Genomic DNA, 27,837 nt, shown 5'->3' with positions numbered 1-27,837 from the left:
GGCTGACTGTGTGAGGAGCCCAAGGTCACCCAATAAGCTTCCGTGACAGAGTAGGGATTTGAATCCAGGGCCTAGTCTGCACACAAAGGATAATGCACTTTCAATATGCTTTGGCAGCTGAATTTTCCAGTGCAGAACAGGAAAATCTACTTCTAAAGTGCATTGAAAGTGCATTATCTATTGTGTGCAGACTAGGCCTAGGTCTCCCAAATTCTAGTTCAACACTTAACCGCAAGCCCACACTGGCTGTTGTGTAGGTCTATCTACAACTACACAGTGGAGAAATCATAAGTGCCCTTTAAAAAGTTTGAGAAGGGGCAGCAGTTTTTGCTATGTCCTCTCTCTAGATGCACCTCAATGAGCCCCCTGCCAGTTTTTTCTGCACAGGTCAGTGGACATCAGAAAAAGTAAAAATGAAGGGTGTTCAGTGGGAAGGGGGGATTAATAAAAATTGTCATCCCCTTCTCAAGAACAGTTAAGTGCCCTTAAGCTTTCTTAATATGGCTGGATTTTGACCATGCTCTGGAAATGTTGTATTTATCAAACATATATAGACCCAATTTATATCGGCAGCAGGGTGTGCAAGGAGAGGGGGCTTCAGTTTCCAACTTGCACAGTTTTTGCTACTTGAAGTTGCACCAGGGAGCCAGTAATTGTACATGTTATGTTTCCTCAGTGGAGCAAATAGCAGCTCCCCTGGGTTGTTCCGGGTCTGGGGAACTGTGGCAAGGGTTAAGCCCTCTCTCCTTGTGTATCTTGGTCCTAATAGGAATTAGGCCTCCATGCATCTGGGAAACTTTGAACACCCAGAACATACCTGATCCAGGGATCTGTCCAGAGAAAGTATATCATGTAATTAGGTTCACAGTCAAAATGAGGTCCATGAATTTTTGGTAAGGACAAAGCCTTCTCATTTTTCTGATAAGGGGAGCACGGATAGAAACCTCAAGAGAAGGAGGCAGAATCAGCTTTCCTCTCTTTAGAAGTTGCCACCACTCTCAGGGCCAAACTGGGCATTACAGTGTCACATGAACACTCAATCAAACCATCTGTCCTTCAAAGTTAGCTTTATTTAAGACTGGCAGTGGTTCTCCAGTGTCTCAAGTAGAGGTCGTTCACATCAGTGGTCCCCAACCTGCGGGCCGCGGCCCGGTGCCGGGCCGCGAAGGCCATGGCGCCGGGCCGCAGCTCCCTCTCCCCGCCGCCCCCCCCCCCGCAGTAAAAAACTTCCCAGGCCGCAAGCTTGCGGCCCGGGAAGCTACTTACTGCGGGAGGGCGGGGAGAAGGAATTGGGGCCGGGCTGCGCCCGTGCAGGCCGCGCCTGCGCGGCCCGATCCGCAGGCGCGGCCCGCGGGTGTGGCCTGATCTGCGGGCGTGGCTTCCGGGCGCGGCCCGATCCGTGGGCGCGGCTCGATGCGCGGGCGTGGCCCACGGGCGCGGCCAGAAGGTGGCCGTGGCCCGCGCAGGCGCGGCCCGATGCCCTGCCGGTCCCCAGCCTAATAAAGGTTGGGGACCACTGGTTCACATAATCTACTGCTGGTCCTTTTAACTGGAGATTTCAGGGTTTTGTGAGACCTTGTACATGCCAGGCAGATGCTCTACCACTGAGCTACGCCCCCATCCACTGGGTCTAACCCACAGAACTGCAGGGCTGAGTGCTTTTGCGTCCCCCTGCATGCATTTTCAAGTGCCATTTTCAGGGTCCAGTGTGGTGTCGTCGATAAGAGCAGTGGCCTTTGAGCTAGCAAGCCAGGTTTGATTCCCTGCTTCCCCACATGCAGCCAGCTGGGTGAACTTCTGTTAGAGCTGTTTTCATAGAGCTGTTTATCTCAGAGCTCTCTCAGCCTCAGGTATCTTTTGTGGGGAGAGGAAGGGAAGCCAATTGTAAGCTGCTTTGAGACTCCTTTGGGTAGTGAAAAGCGGGGTATAAAAACCAACGCTTCTTCAGAACAGCCATGGGAAGGGCTGCTTTGGCATTTGAAAGGAAGTGGGGTGGTGATATTCTCAGAACAATAGCCAGAAAACACACTGGTTGGTTACTGGTATCCTCCCCCCCTTTTTTTGTTTTTTGGCATGTGGGGAATACTGACAGAGCCAAAATAATTCTGGGCAAGACACTGATCTGATGCTTACAGTTTGGCATTTGTCCTGCTTGTGTTGCATGCAAGCACGGTTTCTTGGCAAAAGGCTTCTTCTCCGAGACAGATTCAACAGAAAGAAAAACGGGGAAAAACATGCTACATCTGCCTACACTGCATCATGCTTTTTTTGGGTATCCAAGAGAAACCGACTTTTCAGGCATCATTTCATTTCACCAGCCTTCATCCCCCATTACTACAAAGAGGCCTCATCTAGGAAGCTCAGCCGCCTCACTTCCAAGTACGGGAGCTCAGTGCTCATGTCGAACTCTGGGTTTCATGCAGATCAGGGGTAGTCAACCTGTGGTCCTCCAGATGTGCATGGACTATAATTCCCATGAGCCCCTGCCAGCAACGCTGGCAGGGGCTCATGGGAATTGTAGTCCATGGGCATCTGGAGGACCACAGGTTGACTACCCCTGATACAGATGACATTTGTTTTTCAAATACATTGTACTTACATTTTTGCCTCAGGAGAGATTGGCATGCATCTGCCCAGAAGTAGATTTTAATTTTGTCCTGATTAGATTTCATTCTTGATATATTATTACTAGCCCCCCTCCCCCACTACTTTTTAGGAGTAGGCAACACCAGATGTCCATATACTCTGAACTTCTGTTGCCAGACAGGGCTATTTGCTTACTAAAGCACCCCCCCCCCAGGCCAGACCACCACTCAGCATCAGTGAACAAGTACTCCAGAGAGAGGGCTAGAATTGCATTCCTTTCTGAAGCAAATCCAGTATAAAACTTGTTGCTTGTGGATTAAAATGTTGAATTTTGTGCCAGATCATGTATTGATGGCCGCAGGCTTAAAGGGCTTTAAAAAGGGATCAGACATATTTATAGAGGATAGGTCTACCGGCCATGGCTACCGGCCATGGTGGCTAAAGGAAACTTCGACATTCAGAGGCAATAAACATCTGAATACCAGTGCCAGAAGACAACACCTCTGGGTGAATCAGAATCACACACAGCTGGAAGAGACCACTAAGCGCCATCCAGTCCAGCCGCACATCTTCTCGGGGACTTAAAAATCACACACTCCTGAAAACTTCCAACCAAGGAAACTCTTCCACTTTGAGGCAACATTCTAGCCCTCATTGTCAGAAAACACTTTCTAATATTTAAGTGGAACCTGGAATCCATTGCTCACAGTCCTTGTGTCTAAAGCTGCAGTAAACAAGTTGCTCCCTTCCCTCTAGCTGCCCCTCATTGAGACAGGATGCTGGACTAGATGGACCAGGGTCTGACCCAGCAAGACTCTTACATTCTTAAAGCCCTTTGGACACCTCTTCCTCATTCAAGTCCCTCTCACCATAGAGAGGTTTTAAGGTTCTTCAGTTGGATGAATGTTTTATAGGAGGTAGAGGTTTATCTCAACTCACCTTGTGCTTAAGGACCTACCTACGCCTTAAAGAAGCAAATATGTTTCATAAGTACACCTAGTTATTTGCACTGATAGAATATATATAAATTTTCCCAACGGGGAATCTGTAGGGCAGTTTCAGGGGAGGGGGGGCACAAGTCCCCCTCTCCCTGCACACTGTGGTCCTAATCCAAATTAGTACTGTGCATTAGGAAATTAACTTCCCAGCATGAGACTTGCAGAACACGTCTGTTGGCTTCACCCAGGGGAAATGAAACCTCTCAGGAGCTGCCTCTGGGGGTTATGCAAGGCTGTAGCAGAAGGAGGAGACAGGTCCAGTCTGTTAATATAATTTAGTTAATGGCTGTTTGTTGCCTGGTGAGTTCTGTTGCTGCCTGATGAAGCAGCAAATCCACATTTTCAGTTTTGCCACAGTATTTTAATTTCAATCATCTCCAGATAATGAATCACAAGACTGAGCAGAATCATTTGGTAGCTGTCCACTGTAGTTATTCAGGTTTTTTTCCCCCCCTGCTTTCAGATGCATCATCCAAGCCACAACATGTGACTGCTGTTATGTTAGGGTCAGTGGCCGTTCTTTGCTCCATCCTGCTACTATCATTCTTCACAGCACGGTACGTAATGCTAAGTGTTAACTGCAGATGGTTTCATCTTTCTGCTAGAGTTGGGTCTTTACAAAAGAATGAGTGATATGATAAACACAAGGAAAGACAGCTGCAGAACTCAAAGAACGATCACAGGGAGCGCTTCACCTACAGTGTGAGCCCAGCTTGAGGCTTCTGTTACAGACACGTAATACCATCAAGTCGAATGCTGGGTCAGTGAACAGCAGCGCTTGATTTCTGCTAGCTCTCAACCTGGTCCCACTCTTTGTCTGGCAAGGGAATGTCTTTTCTAATTAAAGTAGCAAAAGTATATTCACGCCATCCTTCCTCTTAGTAAAAATGGTTGTAAATGCTTTGTTAAAGGGATGCTGGTGGTTGGCCGCATGGCGGGGAAGGATGTGTTTTGGTGACGTTATTGATGCTGCCCAATAGCCAATACAGGGGTTTCAAGTTGACCGTGCTGAACATGCCCAGAATAATAGTTGCTGTCAACCGATGTATGTTTAGCAGCAACAGCTCTCCTGAAAATTACTTATTTTTTCAACTTGATGGAAGCTTTTGTTCAAGAGATGTGAAAGAGAAACAGTCTTTTATTTTCATGGATAAGAATATTTTTTAATTATCTGAAGACTTAAATATGTCTTCGCGTATTTAATGCATATGCAAGTATCTAAAATCCCCAATGCCACAGCTTTATATGTTTTCCACAAAGAAATATGTAGGTGGAGACTCCATTTCTTTTCTCTTCCTCACAGCTTACCTGAGATGCATTGATTTTACTCTGGAATTATAGACAGCCCATCAATTTAAGCTTCTCATTTGGTATTTGAAGTAGCATAGTGTGAGACAGACCTTTGTTGGGACTGGGAAGAAAGAGGATTAATGGGTATTTTTGGAAAATATTTTAATTAGATTCTCATGATCCAAATTCCGAAGCAGACTCCCCAAAAGTGGCATTGTGCTTTTAATGTTAATTGGCCAGAAAAGCAACACAAATTTCTTTCTGGCAGTATATAGCACAGTAACTGTAACATAATGTAAAACCTTCAGGAGGGCTTTCCTTTGGAGTAATGCATTTTAAGGATTTTAAGTTCCCTGCATTTAAAAAGAAAGGATATATCAGGGAGCAAAATTCTGATGATTTGTAACTACAGTTTGTGTTTTTCTTGTGTAGTTCAGATTTTAATGAGATCTGTGGATACTTGTCACATTTGCATGAATTATTTACAAGGATCATTTGTACACAATATTTTTTATTGATGTGGTCTAACTTTAAAACATCTACCACTGAGTAAGAGCCCCTGTCATCCAATCAGCATTGAGGTTTATTCTGATGCAACCTCCTGACCACTCCCCCCCCAAAAAAAAATGTTCAGGGAGAGGAGGGGTCAGCAGGCCTTCAGTACCACATAGGACAGGGGTAATCAACCTGTGGTCCTCCAGATGTCCATGGACTACAATTCCCATGAGCCCCTGCCAGCATTTGCTGGCAGGGGCTCATGGGAATTGCAGTCCATGGACATCTGGAAGACCACAGGTTGACTACCCCTGACATAGGAGGCAAAATAAGAGTCTGCAGCTGAAGGGGGAAGTAACAGAAATTACGGCTCCCTCATCAGCAAACAGGAATGTTATCACATTGGAAGACCAACAGGGATGGATAAACCTCAGTGACGGTGCCTGCAGCTTTGGGGGCCCGGGAGGTTATAGCTTTTCCTTTCCACCGTTACAGTATTTCAGTTGCAACTGGGTTGTTTTCTCTCTCTCCACTCCCTTCCCCTAACCTGTTATTTGGCTCTTATCTATACAGCGCAGCAGTGCATACATCACAGGCCGCCCTAGCTAAAAGGACATTGTCTGATGGGGTTCGACTTTTATCTACCACCAAGCAGACTATTATGTCACCTCCCCCAGTGACTCAGACTTTCTCTCGTTTCTGACGTGTACATCTACCAATCACTTAGACAACAATGAAAGAAGACATGGAAGGGTCCGGAGCTGCGCAACCATCCAAGTTTACCTGGGAATATAGAACGAGCAAATCCATCCACATGACATGGTTTTTATTTGCTTATCTGTTTTTCTTTTGTTCGGAAACTGTCCTCGGTGAAACGTGGGCACTTCAAGCTAACATCTCAGAGACTGTTAACAGCTATTACAGTGTTAATTTGAGTGGCCTCTTCCCGCCATTCCTTTCCCTTGTCCTTGACTGTGGGAGGCTGTATCAGATAGCAGATTTATATGCTGCAGAAACAGGCCTGAGCATCCTGTTCTAGACAAGCCATCGGTCATCCTGCTGACCGTTGTGAGAATATTTTATTTTTAAATCTGTTTTCAAAGGAGTGAGTCTTTTTTTTTAAATCTGCCTTGAGTCCCAGTGAGAAACATGAACTATATATGAAAACAACAAGTATCTTTGAATTGGTCTTAATAAAAGGTATTCTATGGATTATGTACTTGTTTTTTTGGATTTTATTACATGGCTTATCTATTTATATAGGTGGTCTTTAGTGAGCTGCTTTGAACTGGTGGCGGTAAGATGAATTACAAGGAACCGCAGCAATAAGTCATAAATCAGAATCGCAATAGTTAATTGCTGTGAAGCCATAGAATGGAATGGGGGGGGGGAAACAACCATTAAACAATATTTATCAAGCAAGTATCCAAAACAATACATTGACAAAAGTGAAAATAGATTGTTTTGCCAATACATTGTTTTGGATACTTGTTTGATAAATATTGTTTAATGGTTGTTTTTGAACTAGTGGTAAGCAGAGTTTATACCCTTCTAAGTCCATTGGAGCCAGTGGGCTTTCAAAGATGTAGGGATGCCAGCCTCCAGGTGGGACCTGGGGATCCCCCAGACTTACAGCTCATCTCTGGGCAACAGAAATCAGTACCCCTGGAGAAAAAAGGAGGACTGTGTGGTATTCTACCCCAGGGCTAGTCAACCTGTGGTCCTCCAGATGTCCATGGACTACAATTCCCATGAGCCCCTGCCAGCATTCGCTGGCAGGGGCTCATGGAAAATGTAGTCCATGGACATCTGGAGGACCACAGGTTGACTACCCCTGTTCTACCCCATTTAAGCTCCTTCCCTCAACAAACCCCACCCTCTGTAGGCTCCAACTCCAAAGCTTCCTGTTTTCTCCCATCCTGGAGCTGGCACTCCTGGGCAGTACCTATGTGCCATTTTCCATGCTGTAGATTTGGTTGTACTGAAAGTGCCAGGGGGCAGAGCTTCATGATTGCATGAGAGTTTGTACTGCTGTCATTCAAGAGGACCCACTTCCACAAACTTAGGGAATCCCCTGCTTTGTTGTTTGGACTGGTCAGAATGTATATGGGGATCAGCATGAATCCTGTGTAAAACTGCTGGCTTGATAACCCAAGAAATCTTCCATTTAATTGCCTGAATATTTTTGCTGCACTGTTCTTTTTTATTTGTACTTGCCCAGAAGGGTTATTTTTGGCATGCTAAAATATAACCTCATTGTAAAAGCCAAGCTGCAATTGAAAGTGACATGAGAGAAGTCTTGTTCACAGCTTCTGGCTATCAAAACGTCTTTCCCCCAAACTATTGATGAAAGAACTTTTCTTATGGAGGATCTCAAGCACATTTCTTTTGAAAATTTGCCCTTGGTACAAAAGCAATGTCCTACAGCCAGCTTCAAAACAAGAACTTCTTACTGAAGCTTTGCTTATCAAGAACAGAATATCCTGCAACTTTTCTGGCAAGGTCACACACAGTTTTTCAAAGAGAGTTTCATTTTCTGTTCTGAACATATGTACAGTTACTGAAAGGACTGCTTGATATGGAATATGTGCTAGTTTCCGTTTGGATCAGCTCAGTGTTTCTTAGCACTGAGCTGAAGATGGATTCACACAACCACGTTCACCCAGCAAAATATGGCTCTCTGCTGCCTCCTCCCCATGGAGATGTTTTGGAACCCATGCCAGTTAAAGGATTTTGGTATGGAGAGGGGCCCTGTGAAAGTCATGCATCTTGGGTGGGAAGTCCTTGCACCCATCCAAATAGTGCACCTGGATACAAACCCAGTGTCAGGATCAGCCAAAAATGAATATGATTAAACCAGCCTCACTGGGCAGAAAGCTTGATTCAAACAGTAGGCCGAAAGGCAAGCAGCAGAGTTATAAGCAAGCTGGATGTCAAGCCCAGCTGTAGCTCCAGGAAGCAGACACCTGGGTCCTTCCACAGAGGCAATTGCTATATAATTCCAGCCCTGCTCTGATTGGGTCTCCCTATCGGCACCCTTCCTCATCCCTGACAGGGCCCATCCTCGGGGCTCTTATGGCTTTATTTTATCCGCTCCGCTAGGTGTTCATGGGCATCATAGTGTCCACAAATATGTTCCTTGTGTTCAATTCCTCCTCATCAGAAGTATTACTTTCTCAAAGCAAAGGGCCACTCCTGGGTTTCCACCACCTAATTGGAGCAGGAAGCACTTCAGAAGCACATCACCTTTATGGCTGTAGAAAACATCTGTTCAGAAATGGCTGCCTTCACCATAGGAAGGTGCTTGGCTAGGAATCTCCTAACAGTTTTGTAATGGATCTTAGTCTCCAAGTAGCCTTGTTGTAGTGACACCCACTGCCTGTTCTCGAAATTCCAGCAATTTCCACAGCCTCAGAAAGGTTGGGTAACCCCTGTTCATAGGGTGCCACTCATCCTCCAAGAGGCACCCTTGAACATGTTAGAGGTGGAGACTGACTTCCTACTTTTTTCTCTTCTAATTGCTGTGTAGCCATTCTTAAAACATACTTCATGACAAGACCACAGTGCCAAAACTGTGAGCACTATGTCTTAAGCTTCCATCAATTCTCTTGCTTTGAAACATTTTCCCATACCTTAATGGGCTTTACTTCTAGTTGTGTTGGTCTGTAGGCATAGATAGCCTTATACATGTTAAGTTCTCTGTATAATTGTGCCTCTAGTGGAGGGAGGGAATGTCTAAATGGCAAAAATGATGTAAAAATTCATTCTCTGAATCCATCCTTAAACTCTCAATTTCAGATGTAGTTATGGTGGAGATTATGGTCAAGTTCTGAAGTAAATTTTGAACAATGCTACATGTGAAGCTATTTCCACATGACTCTTAAGTTACTTAAAAGATTAAGAATGTTAAAACTAAGGTACAATATCCTGCATTAGTTCAAGGTACCTAGATCATTACTGAACATCTTATGGCTCAAGAGCAGAAAATTCTGAAATTTAAAGTTTCAGGCTTCATCTCTATGTGGAAGTTGTAAGAATACAGTGACAGCATTGATAAGGAAAACCTGTGTGAATGTAACAATCGTAGAGGCTTTGAAGGGCACTTTAACTCTGTTGGATTACAAGAAGTTGTACTGAAATTCATCTTTGCTCTTCTTATGTTTAGTTTGATTTCTAGGCAATAAAAAACAAAACAAAAGTCACATACAAATATTAATGTCTTAAAATATGACTAATGCAGAAATAAATATCAAGCTTGCTTACTATAAATTATATTGCTCAATATAGCAAAAATCTATCAAGACAACTCAGTTCTGTACCTATTGCATATGTTGGAAAATCTGCCACCTGTATCATGCTTTAGGATGCTTAGGGCTAATCCTGCGTTGAGCAGGGGGTTGGACTAGATGGCCTGTATGGCCCCTTCCAACTCTATGATTCTATGATCATATTTATTGTTTCCTGCACTGCCATCAGGCATTCTTTCTTGTTAGGTAAAACATTTCTAGTTATCCTGGCCATTGTTCTAGGATTCCACACCAAACCCACTTTTGCTTTTAGTCCACAGGACGAAGAATCCTCTATGTAGAGAACAACTTGGATGGAAATATTAAATATTAAAGACATTTATTGGTTGAGTTTGACAAAATTAGAGTGAGATTGCCTGTGCAAAGTCCCATGTGACAGACTTTAAGAAGACTCCAAAATGGCACGTTTCACAGTAATGAACCATCGATCCCTCAGGAGCTTCTGCATGCAACTCCACTTGGCAGACTGCTTTTTACTAAGAGCTGCAGTTGCTTCTATCCGAACTGGTTAAGCAGAAGAGGTGGGGGAGGCACCTTTTAAAAGATCCCCCCCCAATTTGTTATTTAGCATAGCTTTGCTCATACAACCAGACCTCGAATCATCCACATTTTATTTTTCGTTGTGGGATACCTCCCAGTTTCAGTATAAGAGCATGATATTTCAGCAGCATGCAATGGCTGATGCATAAGGGAAGAGATTACAGAGACATGTTGATTTTGGGACCCATTTTTATCTTGATGAGTCAGATCAGTGTTCTAGTACAAGCAAAGGAAAAACTAAGCTCCCAAATCAGATTACAGACACTGTTTATGCAAAGGGGATCTCTTTTCATCTCCTTGGGGAATGGCCCCCTAAAGTTACTTGAAACTGACTATTTTCCTATATATTCCTCTCCATTTAGCAATATCTTTTTTCTGTGGCTGGATCTATGCAGCAGAGTATGATAATAGAATGGATTGTACCATTTCAGACTACAGACGGGGACTATTACTTTTGGGTGATCTCCCCTATAAAAATGGGAAAGTCAGTTGTGGAAATTATTTCTGAGAGAATGAGATCATTTATAAGAATAGAAGAAAATCCATGTTCGATTAGACCATTGGTCCATCTAGTTCAGAACTTGCCTCATACAATGACCAACCAAGTTACTCTGGAGGGCCAACAACAAGGCATAGCGGCTGAGGCCTTCTCCTGATGTTGCCTTCCAGCACCGGTATTCACAGGCTTATTGCATCTGGATGTGGAAGTTCCCTATAGTCACCATGGCTAGTAGCCACTGATAGACATATCCTCCATAGGACTGTCTAATCCCCTTTTATAGCTGTGCCTGGGACCATCATGACATCCTCTGGCAGTAAATTCCACTGGTTGAAGATGTATTTCCTTTCGTTTGTCCTGAATTTACTGCCTGTGTAAAATTGGGACTTTTTGTTCCAGTGTGCATCAGTTTACATATACTTACATTGAACTTTGTTTCCCCTTTGTTGCACTTTAACCACATTTTTAGAGATCCTCCTGGAATTCTTCACAGGCAGCCTCGGGTTTTCATCATCATCCTGTATAATTTTGTATAGACTTGGCCATTACTGTTCATCCCAGATCATTTATTAACAAATTAATACTGGTCCCAATAACAATCCTTGTGAAACCCCACTAAATAGAGCCATTTATTTGCTTCCTGTTGTTTAGCCAGTTTGTAAACATAAGGGAACTCATCCTCTTATCCCAATGATTACTAAGTTGGCTCAGGAATCTTTGGTTGAGGTACCTTGTCAAAGCCTTTTGAAAGTCTAAATATAAATAAAATGGCTGCCAGGTCATTGTTATCTACATGTTTAAACACCCAAGGAACTCTAAATGATTGGCAAGGCAGGACTTCCTGTTGCAGAAGCCTAACTGATTTTGCCTCAGAAGGTTTTATACACAATTTGCCTGGTACAGACATTGGGCTAACTAGCCTCTATAGAATTAATATAGACTACTGTCCAATATAGGAAGAAAACATTGAGAGAAGGTTAGTTTTTAATCTCACTTCTTTGTATACTGTCTTGTGGACTAGGCAGCATAGAAGAAGAAGAAGAGTTGGTTTTATACCCCTTGTCACTACCGGAGGAGTCTCAAAGTGACTTACAATCATGTTCTCTTCATCTCCCCACAACAGATACTCAGTGAGGTAGGTGGGGCTGGGAGAGCCTTTACAGGACTGCTCTGTGAGAACAGCATTATCAGGACTGGGTCACTCAGCAGGCTGCATGTGGAGGAGTGGGGAATCAAATCTGGTTTGCCAGATTAGAAGCTGCCACTCTCAACCACTACACCAAACTATAAGACATATGTGCAAATGTGACAGAAACAAGTTATCATCCCATCACCTGAATATTCAATACAGCTCTAGTCTGTACCCTTACGTTGGGCCGTGTCTCAGTTTAGGCGCATTTAAGGTATAAATATTCTGTGAAGTCCTATCTCTTTGTGCCAAATTAAGCAAAACACTTTACAATGCTGACCAAAAGAGGAATAGTAGAACTATAAGGGCAATGCAGGTCAATCACTGACTTGGTGGAGGACAGTAGTCACTACATTATGAGATGCATCTAAGCAGCAACAGGTCCCTGTTATGTACTTACTCATTGTACTCAGTAAAATGTTCACAGGGGATACTCTCCATGCCTTCTTCATACATGCCCACCATACTGCCACCCTCCCCCATGCCATTTGAGGACTTATGGTGTGTCAAAACCAATTGGTGGTAGCCATATTGCTACAGCGACCGATTACATGACATTCCTGCCACTGTGACTACATATGGAACAAATGTGCCCTTGATACAATTTCTTCTGAAAAGGGCAGTGCATGGATTTTCCACCTTGATACATACACACGAGGTTCTAGTAAACATGTCCCATAGTTGGAATATATGTGTGTGGCTCCCTGTGAAAGAAACGACGATTGTGAAGCATCTGTGTGGAAATATCCACAACTACGTTCACCTAGTGTGAACTGTTTTTACTCACTGCATAAAAGAGCCATTGTCAGTGACTGTTTCCTGATCATCCCACCACACCTTGCAAAATATAAACAATCCAAGTAACACCTATTACAACAGACTCCTGTTTCATGGACACTGGGGGACCTGGCCAGTAATTCCCCAAGAAGTCTGCTTCTGAGGAGATGATGGAAGGTAGTGATCTGGGAGGACCTAGCTTAGCCCTAAGCGAGCTGCAGATAAATCCCATTTTCAGCATTCTTGCCTGGTAAGAAATACTTGTACTTTTTTTTGGGGGGGGAGGGGGGCAGTTTTGGCCAGGAACTGCTAGTTGCTGATTGCTGCTGTAAGAACCATAAGCTGGAAGCCACATGATTAGTTATAAAATTGCAATGCGCTATAATCTCTTATTCAGACGACCAGGACTTACAAAGCATACTGCCGATCAGAAACCTGGGCAAAGTGAACTAACAAAAGCAATACTTTAGATAGCTCAGCTGCCATTTCAGATGTTTCTTGCCACCCTTGGATTGAGAGACAGCCAGCCACATTTTATAAAATGCTTACCCACTGGAAGCATGCAATTAGCATTTGTTAAATAGCACAATATATTTGCTGATTGGTGTAGTATTACATTTCAATGACTGTTGCTAATGAGTCACAAGAACCAAATAATTAGAAAGCTTTTTAAATGCCAAATGTGACATTTGCAAGAGGGGGAGGGTTGGCTGGGAAAGTGTAGCACAGACACAAAAACTGTACTAGTCATACAAAGGGCCGGCTGCTTAGAGAAATAACGTTTCCTCTGTGTTTTGGCCCCTCACCCTGAAAGCTGGAAGTTTACAGAGATGTGCCTCAGTAGGGGAAGGACTCTGCGCTGTGGACTTCCTCATCAGTTAGCCAGGAATACAAAAATAAAGATAATATTGTTATTAATAATAATAAAGAAATACAGTGCAGAAGTGTCACACTATTAAAATGAGCAAAGTGATGTCGATTCATACACAGCTGAAAGTTGCCCTTGTGCTTTTAAAACTAGTACCAAATGAGCTGTGATTATTTCAATGCTTATGTGGGGTGGCGGGCTCCCCCAATCTTATCTCTCAAGAATTTCCTAATTGCCAGCTCAATAACATGCAGGTCTTTTCTGTAGTTTGGAGCATTGCCTTTGCAGTCTGGCCTTGCCCTCCTTGTTTGCTGGCCTGATCTTGAAGCCAGTTGACCAGAACTGGAGGGGAACAACAGTTGTTATGCCTGCCATTGAGAAATACCAAACTAGAAGTCCTTCCGAATAACAAGGACTTTAGGAGGGACGCTGTGTCTCAAGAAGCTATTCTTGCATATCGTTATCTTGCTTGTTGTTGAACTGTGTTGGAAAGAAGTGGAAGATATTTTTTTTAAGCTATATTCAGATTTTGTTTTTTTATTCCACAATAAAAATATGAGGGGGAAATATGTAACCATTCAACCTTCACTCCTGAATTCTTTTCTACTCCCAATGTTTAACCAAAACCATAAAATCATAACAATCATTGTTGAAGGAGAAAGGGGAGGAAATGCTATTCTGTTTAATGTCTTCCTTTTCTTCCAGATGTTGCAGATCACCCAATCAACTAGAAATGGAGTGAGTTTATGGAAGAAATCTATGCTCCTGTGGTCTCTCTTGCATCCCCTAAAAAAATAATTCTCTTGAGAGCCAGGGGAACTGTAAAGTACTGGGGACTCTGGTGAGGGGTTGCATTGGTACGCTCAGTAAAATCAGCAAACGCACTCTGTTCCTGGTTGATTGGATTCAGCCTGACCTTTCCATTTTTAAAAAGTATTTGAACTTCATGACCTTGGGTTTGGTGGGGAACAAAACATGGAGTTTAGCGCAGAGGTGTGATGGCTACCTGTTTTTGTTTTTTTGCAACAAAGCCAATAGTGGCTCAAGAGGGTAATTGGAGGGTGCAAAAATGGCATGGGAGGGGAAATGTAGAAACTGCTTCTTTCAGTGCGACTGGCATACATCTAGGGGTCATAAAACTACCATTGCACATCTGATACAAAGAGTCCTCATGTCATCCACCAACAAATCTGAGGACTTTGTAGTGTGATGATTGGCTGTTCAGATCCATGTCCCCAACACATAATTTGCCCGAATAGTGGTGTGATAATTCCAGATTGAGTCTTTTTTTTTAAGAGAAAAGGAGGTTTTGCTTCCTTATGGAGCTGAGATCTAGACTGATCACTCTTAACACATCTAGTATAACGTTTTTCTTTTGTAATCACGATTCCAAGGTGGTGCCTTCAACTACCCACTAAATAACATTGTTTGTTAATTGAAGAGGGCAGCAGTAATGACTGATGCTGGCCACTGGCTGGCTGTGAGCCCGCAAATGTTTAGTCATAAGAAAAAAATGGTGGCTAAAACATAGTGGAAATATCGGGCAAGCACCAGATGCATCTGCAATCCACATAGAAACAAAAGGCTGTGCTACTGCTTTGTAATCATGTAGTTAACAGAGGAAAGAGCTCTCCAGGCCTGGATCCACGGAGGAGTTTTATTTTGTGAGCAAAGAGCCTTCCCCCTCACCATCCTAGCCCACTGCAAGGTGGCCCAGTGCAAGAAGGTCAGGAGCCACAGTGGGCCTGATGGATGAAGAGGGCCTTCTGGTTTGGGTAGTGGCCTCTGTCATGGTGGGGGAGAGGCTGGTCCAGTGGTGAGAAGTGGGTGCTGAATATCCTGCCTTGATTGAAGAGAGCAATGCTCATGAAAGGAGGATATTTAAGACCCCCAATGTATTTTTTCAATGTTTTCTTTCTGCAAAGCCACAGAGCCCCCCCCCCCCAAATGTGCAGAAAATCTGTGTTATGTCATTGTGGCCCTGATCTGCAGATTGGGCTAAACATGAGTATTAGAATATTATGTGCTCCACTTTTCTCCTCAGTGGGAGCATCTGTTATTATACCCCACTCCATTTTATCCTTACAACAATAACCCTGTGATGTAGGTTAGGCTAGGGTATGAGAGAGTGACTAGCTCAAGGGCACCCAGGGCAAGGTCACCCAGAGCCTAGTCCAGCACTCTAACTACAACATACACTGGCTCTACTTTCCCAGTGGTCCTTAAGATCCCAGTTCCATGGTCTGCCACAAATCATCTTGTTTGGCTCTAAGAGGTTCAACTGGCATTCTGTCCTACCATAAGATACCCAAATTAAAATATGTCCAAGAAATCCATACATTTGCATTCAGTTACATCCATCATGATTTAGGAGGCCTTTTTGCCTATGATATACTATGGTATGTCAAAAGGGGAGGAGGTTCTATCAAAGAAGAGAGTAATGTGAAATGACATCCCATTAATCTTGTATGAGAGAACAAGGAAAGGAAGAAAAATGAAAGTGGAAAGGTGTTACATGCACAGTGTTCAATTCTTCTGAAGATTGCATTGGCCCCAGTAACACAGAGTTTGACAACTGTCCTGAAATAAATCTGTTGCATTCATTTTACAATTGTCACTTGCAATAGTGGAGGGGAAAAATGTAATTAGCAGATATTACCAGAGGATAAGGTATTGGCTCAGATTCCACATTTGTTCCTGGTAAAGACTAGGCAAAAAGCACCAAAAAATCCTAGTTCCACATGGTCTTCTCCACCATTATCTTTCTTCTCTCTTTCTTCCAGCATCCCTGAGCATTTTAGAAGATGTAATCCTGAGGGGTTGCCTACAGAAACAGTAAACTCAAGAACACTGCATGATGCAGTCACATTGCTTCCAGTTACACAGCTAAAAGGGACATCACAACATTGCATGAGGTCATTTCTTCTGATCTCCACTGCCCTAAACTCCTGCCACTTAACCAGTGCTAGGGTGGCCATGGCAGCCCTACCATGAATGAAGGGTTTGTGTCTATCACAGCCCTAACGAATCCTATGCCTGTTTATGCATAAGTAAGTCCCATTTTAGAGATAAGTGTGGCATAATGTTTACCTTTAAATTACATAGTTTTCATGGATGGTCATTTAGAACAAAAGTAGCTCTCTTGAAGCAGGTAATTTTTGACAGAGACATTTTTCTTGCCTTGACTAAGAGAAAATGTCACCGAGCAGATACGCTGGCTCAACATTGCTTCATGGGCAATGGACGAGGACAAATGTTCAGATTGTTTTATATGTATTCAGGGGAGAGCTCCTTATTTGGTTTCAAACCAAAGTGGTCTTGTATCTTCTGGCCAAACTGCTCTTTTGGTCAGAGATTTGTAAATGTAACAGGAACATTTGAAGGCCTATTTGTTGTGTTCTTGGTTATCAGAACTGACCACAAATTTCTGCAGCTGGAGAGAGAGAAAACTGTGTCAAGGATTGGGCAGATCTGTCAGAAACGTATGGTGTCCCAGCTCAGCACTTTCAGCCCAGCTGCTTGATCATCACCTGCTGGAAATAAATAGTCACCGAAAGGCATATGCTCTGCTATTATAGAAGGAAAATTTAATAAGATCACTAGGGAGAAGAGAATCTGTCTATGTAACACTAAGGAACTGAAAACCATTAACCATGTTTTTTTCCAGATGCCCTTTTTATAGGGAACCTCATGCCAAGATTATTGAGCTTCTGATTAGAGATATGAATGCTGAGGATGAAGAAGATTGGATTAAAAAACTCCTTATGGGAGATAACACTCCTACCACCTTCCACATTGCAAAGTACTGTGCACAGACAACTAAGTATAGCTGTTGTATAGTTTTTACCTCTTGGTTGATCTGTTCTATGAACCATTAATTTTTATTCTAAGTTTACTGTTTTATAGTTATGGTTTGCAATTGCCATAACTACAAATTTGATTGATTGATTTACTTGTTTAGGTTGGGTGATCCCTCTCATCAGGATATTCCTTTGGTGGCAGAGAAGAAGACTTTTATTTTTGGAAGCTTCCTCAAACATTCAATCTTGATTGATGCTATTTTGTAACTCCAAAGTGAGGACATACTCTGCTTATGTACAACTAAACTCTAGAGCTCTTGGCAATCTCGCCATTATATATTTGGTCCACAGGTCATTCTGAACAGACACCCACCTCACGGGCAAGAAGAGGGTATCTGAAAAAAGCCTTAATTCTTTTTATACTGTTAAGAGAGAGTCAGGCACAGTCACACGGTCCATCTGGGGCTGATAAACATGCCTCAGAGGGAGATAGCTGTGATTACTCTAGAGATTCTTCGCAGTGTATAAACTGTTTTATTCAGCAGTTGATTCATGAAGCCAAAGAGATTAAGAACAACTATCAATTTGGTCCAATTTCATGATACCTTTTGGCAGAATTTTTTCATTTGACAAGCTTCATGGGTTTTTCAGTATTTATGGTTCAAATAATTGCTGTGTATAGATTTTGTGTTGTCCAATGATAAGTTTTTGTTTTTCCTCAGAGTTAGTTTAATTCCATTTTTGGCTCAAACTGGTGTACTTATGAAAGCATCAGCTGAATCTGATTTGAATTCTACTATCATTGGCCCCTTGATAACCTCATCTGATAGAAGAAAAACAAATGATAGAGCAGCTGCACTGAAAAATTCTGCTATGTATGCTGTGGATTTTAACAGTGCACAGATGCATAGCCAGCAGAGTTCTCTGAAATGGTAAATCCATGGAGATTTGGGCAATGGAACCTGGGGAAGCCAGGTGGGGAGGGGAAGGATCTCAAAAGGCTATAATGCTATAGAGCAGGAGTAGTCAACCTGTGGTCCTCCAGATGTCCATGGACTACAATTTCCCATGAGCCCCTGCCAGCAAATGCTATAGAGCTCACTCTTCAAGGCAGGGGGGAATGGATTTCTGTGGTCTGGAGACCTGTTGTAATTCTGGGAAACCTCCAGGCCCCACCAGGAGATTGGCAGCCCTAAGCCAACCACAGACAACTATAGGGAATGGTGATGCCTAGTCATGTCTGGTTGTTTCTCCAGGGTCCATCATTTAATCTCTCAAATAATTGTATGAGAACTAATTATTCTGATATGCCATAGGAGTACCATTTTAAACTTCATCTAGCAGCCAAGCACCAAAATCAAATTATAGCTATACTGTGAAATAAGCCCTGACCTGGGTGGACCAGGCTAGCTAGCCCAATCTCATCTAGATCTTGAAAGCTAAGCAGAGTTGGTCCTGGTTAGGATTTGGGATGGGAAACTGCCAAGGAAATTCAGGGTCACTCTGCAAAGGCAGGCAATGGCAAACCACCTCTGTTTGTCTCTTGCCTTGAAACTCTGAGTCTACAGGGTCACTGCAGCAACCTGACCACCTTTTCTGCCACCCCAGTGAAACTGAAGGCTGAAGCCTTGACTCAAGGATCTGGCCCTTGAGATAAGCAGCTGGAATCCTCATTTAATCTTTCCCACCACCCAAAATCAGTTTCAGCTAGAACTGGCTAATCTCATTAACGGAAACTTTGTCCATTTGATTCCCATGGAGTTTATTCAAATGATATATTTTGATTCTAATAACTGAGAAAGAAAATTAGGTGTGTACTTTACAAGGAAAAGAAGAAGAAATGATGCAGTGGAGGAAAAAAACTTCTATTTCATCCAAAGTGTCCTATGCATTTTGCATGCAGCTTTAACAATATATACATTAAAAAGTCCTTTTTAAAACAAAACTGAAAAACGAAGATAAACAATTTCTATAAAACTATAAACTGAGCAATGATAACACTAGTTTACATCAGCCATACAAATACTTTGCCCTATCCAGTGGAAAGGTTGCCAACGCTGGGTTGAAAAAGCCTTGGAGGTTTGGGATGGAGTCTGTAGAGGGTTTGAGGAGGGAGCTAGAGGGGTAATTTGACATGACAGTAGTTATTTTCCGGTCAGCCAAAAAAGGGGGGACTGGTCAAGAGAGTTCAGTGACTTCATGGGGCTTCAGAAATTTCATACAAATGATTCGACCACAGGAATTTTAGAGTGGAGTATTTTTTTTTGAGATTGATCTATTACAAAACTGAAATCCAGATAAGAGTTGTCTACATTCAGCATGATCCGTATCTTCCACCCAGTGCCAAGAAACCCTACAGGATCACTGTAAGTTGGCTGAGGCTTGGCACTTTCCACCAGTACCAAAGACATCTGACAATGAGTGAAGGGGGGGGGACAGCTTTGTTTTAGATATAATTCTGATTAAATTATTTGATCCCGCCCCCAATTTGTAATTTATTTACTTTATCAGCTGTTTTCCCTTTTCAATGTTCCATCCTTAATACTATTTCTCTCCCTTATATATTTGGGAAACAGCCTCCTGGGAGGAGACTGTCCAGGGCCCTGTCCATCCAGGTCCACCCTGATTGGCCCTCCCCCTCCAGCTCCCACCCTCCCTCCTTGCCTGCTAGAAGCCTTGTGGCTGCGGCCTCCATTGTCGCCCACGAGGAGAGAAGCAGCAAAAGGACTTTGCAGCCCGCAGGTACGCTCCTGCTGGGAGGGAGCTGGTGGGGGGAGCTTGCAACCTCCCTGAGGGCCGCAAAGCCCTGTAGCCGCTGGCAGGTGGGGGGGAGTCATGGCCACCCTCTCACACCCCCTGCCTTCCGCACCTTTCAATGCCCATTTTTAAAATGGGCTTTGATACAAGTGAAAACATATAAAATTCATCTTTATCTCTGAAATCAATTGGATTTGAAAAAAGATTAACTTAGCTGGAGTGTGCCCAGGACTTCTGTTTTCTATCTAGAGATAATTGGCTGATCACAATTCACTTCCGCAAATCCACTTGTAACGTCTTATGCATCAGTCGTCTGTTTCCCCATCCAGTCGTCTGTTTCTCTAAGACAACAAATCCTAATCTCTTTCAGCCTTTTATTTTATTAATGGCTTTTGGTAGTGCTGTTGCCCACCCTCCAAATTCCATTATATTCTCCAGTGAGATGGAGTGATAGAAATTGGACTGAAAGCACAGATGTACTCATTTCTCTTAGTATGACGATACATTCCCCAGTTGCTTCTAGTCTTTTAGCCAATCCTGTTACAAATCCAGGAAGAGGGAAGTTCTGTTCTGAGCAAACCACACATGGAAAGCAAGGGCACTGTTCTCTCTCCTCATTCTAGTTTGGCACACAAACTCTGGCTGCAAGGGTCAAGTGATGGGAGATGAGCCAAAACTTCACAAGCTTTATTATTGACGGACAAATATTGATAGAAGTGGGAGACGTCATTGCAGCCTTCATATGAGGAAGAGACAGTGCTGCCTTCAAGTTTTGTTTCCCAAGAAGGAGTACTTGTGCCCAGTGAAGCCTGATGGGCTTATAGAATCATAGAATCATAGAGTTGGAAGGGGCCATACAGGCCATCTAGTCCAACCCACTGCTCAACACAGGATCAGTCCAAAGCATCCTAAAGCATCCAAGAAAAGTGTGTATCCAACCTTTGCTTGAAGACTGCCACTGAGGGGGAGCTCACCACCTCCTTAGGCAGCCTATTCCACTGCTGAACTACCCTGACTGTGAAAACTTTTTCCTGATATTTAGCCTATATCGTTGTACTTGTAGTTTAAACCCATTACTGCGCGTCCTTTTCCTCTGCAGCCAATGGGAACAGCATCCTCCAAATGACAACCTTTCAAATACTTAAAGAGGGCTATCATGTCCCCTCTCAACCTCCTTTTCTCCAGGCTGAACATTCCCAAGTCCCTCAATCTATCTTCATAGGGCTTGGTCCCTTGGCCCCAGATCAGTGGTCCCCAACCTTTTTATCACCGGGGACCGGTCAACGCTTAACAATTTTATTGAGGCCCGGGGGGGGGGTAATCTTTTGCTGAGGGACGCCGCCGCTGCCTGAGCCCCGGTGCCCCTGACTTCCCGCTGCCCACTTTGTGGCAACTGCTAGCAGCAGCTGCACAGTGCCATGCCGAGGGGGAGCCCCAGCCATGGAGGCCACTGGAGAACACCAAAGGTGAGCCAACGGCAGAGTGGCAGGGCAGTCCCCGAGGCAGTAGCCAGGGAGGAGGATGAGGATGAGCCGTGGCCTGGTACCAACTGATCTACGGACCGGTACCGGTCCCCGAACTGGGGGTTGGGGACCACTGCCCCAGATCATCCTCGTCGCTCTCTTCTGTACCCTTTCAATTTTATCTACGTCCTTCTTGAAGTGAGGCCTCCAGAACTGCACACAGTACTCCAGGCGTGGTCTGACCAGTGCCGTATACAATGGGACTATGACATCTTGTGATTTTGATGTGATGCCTCTGCTGATACAGCTCCAAATGACATTTGCCTTTTTTACCACTGCATCATACTGCCTGCTCATGTTTAGTTTACAATCCACAAGTACCCCCAAGGTCTCGTTCACACACAGTGTTACCTAGAAGCGTATCCCCCATCCAGTAGGCATGCTTTTAATTTTTCTGACCCAGATGCAGAACTTTACACTTATCTTTATTAAATTGCATCTTGTTCTCATTTGCCCATTTTTCCATTGTGTTCAGATCTCGTTGAACTCTGTCTCTGACTTAGAACAGTCTTTTCCAACATTTTTCTATTGAGAAACCCCTGAGACATTCTTCAGCTTCCAAGAAACCGCAGAAGTCGTGCAACTGTGATGAATATGGTTGGGAAGCATAGCTGTGTAGACACCCATCATTTGCCATGGGGGGGGGGGTTTGACAAGGCTATAAATGGTCATCTCACCCAATAAACATCTAACAATTTATAAAAATATATTTAAAATAATTAACTCCCACCCATTTAGGAAACCTTTCCAAAGCCATCAAGAAACCCCAGGGTTTCACAAAACCCTGGTTGAGAAAACCTCTCCAGGAGATGCACCTGGCCCCTGTCACTGTCGAACTTCAGTTCTATTTAGGACTGCATTGGGTCGATATACTTTTTATTTATTGGCAGTCCTAAATGGAGTATTTTAAATTTTTACCTTTTATATGTGTTTTTAATAGTTGTTGCTTTATTCAATTTTTTTATTATTATTACATTTATATACCGCCCTCCCCGAAGGCTCAGGGCAGTTTACATAAACAGGGATAACTGTACAAATAACTCAGTAGATAATAACATAATAATAACTATAACATTATGAACAATAGAACACTGGGGAGAACAATAACTCAACGCTTACTGATGGCCCAGTGGGGTGGGTGAGCCTGCAATGCTGGTTGGAGGAGGGAGGCTGAGGGGGACCGGTTGGAAGCGGTGGTACTGGTCGACCTCAACCAAATGCCTGGCGGAGGAGCTCCCTTTTGCAGGCTCTGCAGAATTGTTTTTCTGTCAGGGCCCTGATCTCCTCTGGGAGCTCGTTCTACCAGGTGGGGGCCAGAATGGAGAAAGCTCTGGCCCTGGTTGAGATTGGAGCTGGTGGAGCATAAGGCTCTTTGAGGGGCGTAGGCAGAGAGGTGATCCCTTGGGTACACTGGGCCCAGACTGCATATGGCCTTATAGGTGATAACCAAAACCTTAAGCCTGATCCGGAATTCAACTGGAAGCCAGCACAGCTGCTGGAGGATGGGCTGAATGTGGGAAGTTCTTGATGTTGCTGTGAGGACCCTGGCAGCTGCATTCTGGACCAGTTGCAGTTTCCAGATCAAGGATAAGGGCAGGCCAGCATAGAGTGAGTTGCAGAAGTGACCGTTGGTGACCGTTGCATGGATCACTGTGGCTAGGTGTTCTGGGGCCAAGTAGTTTCTGGGGCCAATATTGTTTTTATTGAGTTTTTAAAAAATAATAATTGCCTTTACATCGAAAGCCAACTTGCATTCTGCAAGGGAGAAAGAGGGCTAATAAATATTTTAAATAAAATAAATGAATGGAAGTGTGTGTGTGTGTATGTGTGTGGGTGGGTGGGGGGTGGCTGTTCTTTATCTCAGAGGTCTCCAACTTGGTTGAGCCTGGGAATGCATTTGAAATTATGAGTTTCAGTAATTACTATTATAACAACAATGCAAAGGAAAAAAGTTGGATCTTGGAACCATCTGGTTTGCATTGTAAAGTAACATGGCCTGTTATAGAATAACCACTAGTGGGGCTTTTCTTTCCTTCAGTGATAGTGTGAAAGAATATCTAGCCAGGTTAATATTTGCTATGGAAGGCAGGACCAATAACAAAATTGCTGTTATAGGTGTGGGGGCAATTGCAAAATAGTGGTGAGTTCCACAGAATGTTAGTAGATTCTAAGTCAGGGATTCTCATCCAAGGTTCCCTGCTGATACCACCATTGCATGCTTAGTCTTGGCTAGAGAATCTTATAGAAGGAATAATAGAATCATAGACTTGGAAGGGACCTCCAGGGTCATCTAGTCCAACTCACAACTACCTGCCCACCCACTGTGATCCCAACTTCATGCCCAAATGATCCCTCCACCAAAAATCTCCAGAATCCAGCCTGGCTTGGAGAAAATTCACCTACCATCCCACAGTGGCAATTAGCAGTCCCCTGGGTATGCAAGGAAGGGCCACAAGAGACAAACACTGGCACATCCCTTCCTGCCCACCCACTCACAATCTTCCTATCATATCATAGCACCTCTTATTCATCTTCTCTCCAGGCTAAACAGACCAAGCTCCCTCAACTTTTCCTCATATGACGGTCTCCAAACCCCTCACCATCTTTGTAGCCCTCCTCTGGACACACTCCAGTTTCTCTACATATTTCTTCAGTTGTGGTGCCCAAAACTGGACGCAGTGCTTCAAGTGAAGTCTACCCGGAATGGAGTAAAGTGGTAGCATCACCTTGTGTGAACTGGACACTATGCATCTTGGGAGGGCAGTATACAAATGTAATAATAATAAAGAAATACAAATAATAAAAAATACAGACCAAAATCTCATTTGCTTTTTTAGCCACTGAATCACACTGCTGACTCATGTTCAGTGTATGGTCTACTAAGACCCTTAGATCATTTCACACATACTACTGCCGAGTCTCATCCATCCCATAATAATGCATTTGATTTTTCCTACCTAAATGCAGAACTTTGCATTTTTCACTATTGAAATTCATTTTAGCCCAGAATCATTTCAGTGAGTGGAAAAACTATATCTGGCAAAGCAATTTCTTAAAGGTTTCTCAAAGCAATTTCTAAAGTTTCAAGAATTTAATTTTCTTATTGCTGTTGTTCAGATCTTCCTTGTGTGAATGAAAAGTGATTATTTCTGCACCATTTTCTGTTGCCTTGTACTAGATTTCCTTCCAAAAATATATAATTTGTGTGACAATAAATGGACATTATACATTCTTCATACATTTTACTCGTAAGTGGGGTACTAAGATACTGTACAAACTTCAAGTAAAAACTGATCAAGCTGCATAAAGATATAGATAAAGGTAAAGATATCCCCTGTGCAAGCACTGGGTCATGTCTGACCCTTGGGGTGACGCCCTCTAGCGTTTTCATGGCAGACTCAATACGGGGTGGTTTGCCAGTGCCTTCCCCAGTCATTACCGTTTACCCCCCAGCAAGCTGGGTACTCATTTACTGACCTCGGAAGGATGGAAGGCTGCGTCAACCTTGAGCCGGCTGCTGGGATTGAACTCCCAGCCTCACGGGAGAGCTTCAGACTGCATGTCTGCTGCCTTACCATTCTGCACCACAAGAGGCTCATTTAAGGTGCATAAGCCATGCAAACAAATCTATAAAACCAGCAATGATAATGGAAACCCAAAATGGTTGGGAATTTGCCCTGCCTCACTGTTCAGTCACTAGCGGGGGAAATTCCTGGTTCTGCATGAGGTTGTAGCTGGGCTGGTGCTGTCCCAGGCCTGGCCTGACTCAGGCCCTTGATTACCCCTTTTTTGCCCAGGCACCGATGGGCTGTCCTGTCCTGGCTCCTCCCCACCCATGGCCACAACTATGGCATCCCGGAAGGGAAAAGAAATGCCCCAGGTGGCTTCACTACACTGCACAGTGTAGCAGAGACACCTGGGGCATTTTTTTTTGTTATTTTAAAGAATGGGGTACCTTATTCTTAAAAATCAGAATTGACCTACGTCATCCTGCATGCTCCCCTGCCTGGATCCAGGAATAGGGGGGGGGGGGGACCTGCCCTGGCCCAAATAACCAGCGGCAGCCAGTGCAGAATGGATCAAGGTCACCAAGCGACATTTAGAGGTGATGTGGTGGTTATGAAGCATTTGCATTTTACCTCAGGGATGCATGTGCTAAGGACTCTAAGCTTCAGCTCCCTACCTACAGAATGAGAATGATAATGCCGGGTTGTTAGGCTGTTGACAGCTGGGTTTTGAATTTCCAAACACACTATATAAAGAATACATGTTGTCTTACCTACCATGGCATTTTAGGAGTGTAGTAATTTTTTGTGAATTCCTAGGGGAAATCTAGCGTTCCCTGTGTATTGATATTGTTTGCACTTGAAAGTTCATCCAAGCAGGATGGTATATAAAGTCCCTAAGTAAATTAACACAGATAGTATATTACAACATCAGAATTTGAGTCAGACTGGGAAGGTAAAATATTAACCTGGCTAGATATTCTTTCACAGTATTGCTGAAGGGAAGTCCCACATAGTATAAACTGACAAGTGGTTATCCTATAACAGGCACTGTTACTTTACAAAGGAAGCCTGGTGGCCATTTGTTTTTGTTTTTGTTTTGTTTTGTTTGTTTTTGCTCCAAAATCCAACTTTCCCCCTTCACATTGCTGGGGAAATTCCTGTGGCCCACACTGCTATAGTATTCCAAGAACATTCTTTCTGCTCTGGCTGACATAAGAATGTAATGTTTGAACTTCAAAGTCTCTTCTTTCTTAACAGCGTTTGTGTCAAGCCACTGAAATGGCTACAACAGTAATTTGGTTGAGCAGAGCCAGTTTTTCTGGGGCTAATTAGCATGTGTCACACACCCATTACCCACAGATATCTTATTGCAGATTTTCAGAGCACTTAACTTTGGATTCTGTGCCTGCCTTACGGACCATTATTTTCCTCTTGTGTATTTATTCTGCAGCTAGAATTAAAAAAAAACTTTTCTAAATCAGAGTGTAATGTCACTTGTAACGGGGGGGGGGGGGGTATCCAAAGTTTGTTTTTAAAAACATTATGGGATAGTCCTATTGCAGCTACACAGTAGAATCCAGCAAGTGTCTTCCATTTAAATTCTCCTGGTTCAGGTTTTGTGCATGCATTTTAACCTTCATTCATTGAATGAAAGAGAACAGAAAAGAAGTGTGTGTGTGTGTGGGGGGGGGTGATGATGTTGAAATTGACCAGACTGTATGCTTTTGAAGTACCTTTGGCTTGGAAGCAAAACAAGAGGAAAATTGGCACAAAGGCTCTATTTATTTAATTAATTTCCATACCAGCCCTCTCTGCAAGGAGGCTCCACCTGGGGAAACAGCAACCAGAAAATGAACTGAGAGCTGAAGGAAAGAAAATCAGTGTAGAATGACAAAGAAAACCTGACAAACATGAACAGTGAAAGTGGGGGAAATACTCATGTATCATAGGCCACACACATTCCTAGATCTTAAAATATTTGACAGATTTGAGAGCTACACTGGGATATTTGAGAGAGACACCCAATTTAACAGTCTCCTGACTGTGCTTAAAAACATTCCAGTCAGAAGGAAATGCAGAAATTAAAAGTATGAGGATAAGGGAGGGGGGAAGGGTTTTAAACAAATGTGTAGAAAGCCATATTGTATTTTGCACGTCTGGTAATGTCTGTGAACAAATTCACTAACTATTCTTATTGCTGATTTAGTCCATTCTTTTCTGGTGGGGTTCTTGTGCCTACTTTGTGCTGTGTGTCTGCAGTAACTGCACCCCCAAGTATAATTTTCTTGCAAAAACTGCAGCCTCACAAAAACTCAATCACGTTTCACTTTTTACAACATTGTCACTGGCAATCTGTTGTTTGATATCTTCAAACGAAGATTCATTCCTATCGATCATTCCTTTCACACCAGAAAAATAGCTTGTATACCTACCTATGTGATATAATGTGGCATAAAGTTACTCCAGCTCTTTCATTAGAACGTCAGCTGGTGTCCAGAATTATTCCAGGTAAGTTATTCCAGGACAATGGTGGAGAGTGGTGCCTCTCCTCCCACTGGGCTGTGGCACTCCCAACCCTTACAGTCCCCTCCGCCAAAATGGCAGAAAATCTCTGTTGTGGACTCAGGTACAATGTAACATCTCACTGGGCACCAAGTGCTGAGCACAGAACTCACATGGTCACTTCATGACCAGAAAGA

General features: G+C 43.4%; 1 protein-coding gene and 1 long non-coding RNA gene across 4 annotated transcripts in view; one reads left to right on the top strand and one right to left on the bottom strand.

The window, feature by feature from the left end:
- The window catches only part of SUSD1 (sushi domain containing 1), a 59,206-nt gene extending 52,622 nt beyond the window's left edge, over positions 1–6,584 (top strand). For all 3 annotated transcript variants that reach the window (XM_077345305.1, XM_077345304.1, XM_077345303.1), the window contains 2 exons: positions 4,048–4,141; positions 5,943–6,584. In XM_077345305.1, coding sequence (XP_077201420.1) covers positions 4,048–4,141; positions 5,943–6,072 — 224 coding nt within the window. In that variant the 3' untranslated portion in view covers positions 6,073–6,584. The remainder of the gene's footprint in view (positions 1–4,047; positions 4,142–5,942) is intronic.
- Positions 1–27,837, bottom strand: part of LOC143841243 (uncharacterized) — a 50,492-nt gene that overhangs the window by 3,884 nt on the left and 18,771 nt on the right. The window contains exon 2 of the long non-coding RNA XR_013232641.1: positions 11,140–11,233. This is a non-coding gene — a long non-coding RNA (uncharacterized LOC143841243). The remainder of the gene's footprint in view (positions 1–11,139; positions 11,234–27,837) is intronic.

The sequence above is a fragment of the Paroedura picta genome, chromosome 7 (assembly GCF_049243985.1).
Source record: "Paroedura picta isolate Pp20150507F chromosome 7, Ppicta_v3.0, whole genome shotgun sequence".
Classification (NCBI taxonomy): Eukaryota; Metazoa; Chordata; class Lepidosauria; order Squamata; family Gekkonidae; genus Paroedura; species Paroedura picta.
The sequence above is the reverse complement of the archived record's forward strand: the minus strand, read 5'-3'. Positions and strand labels throughout refer to the sequence as shown.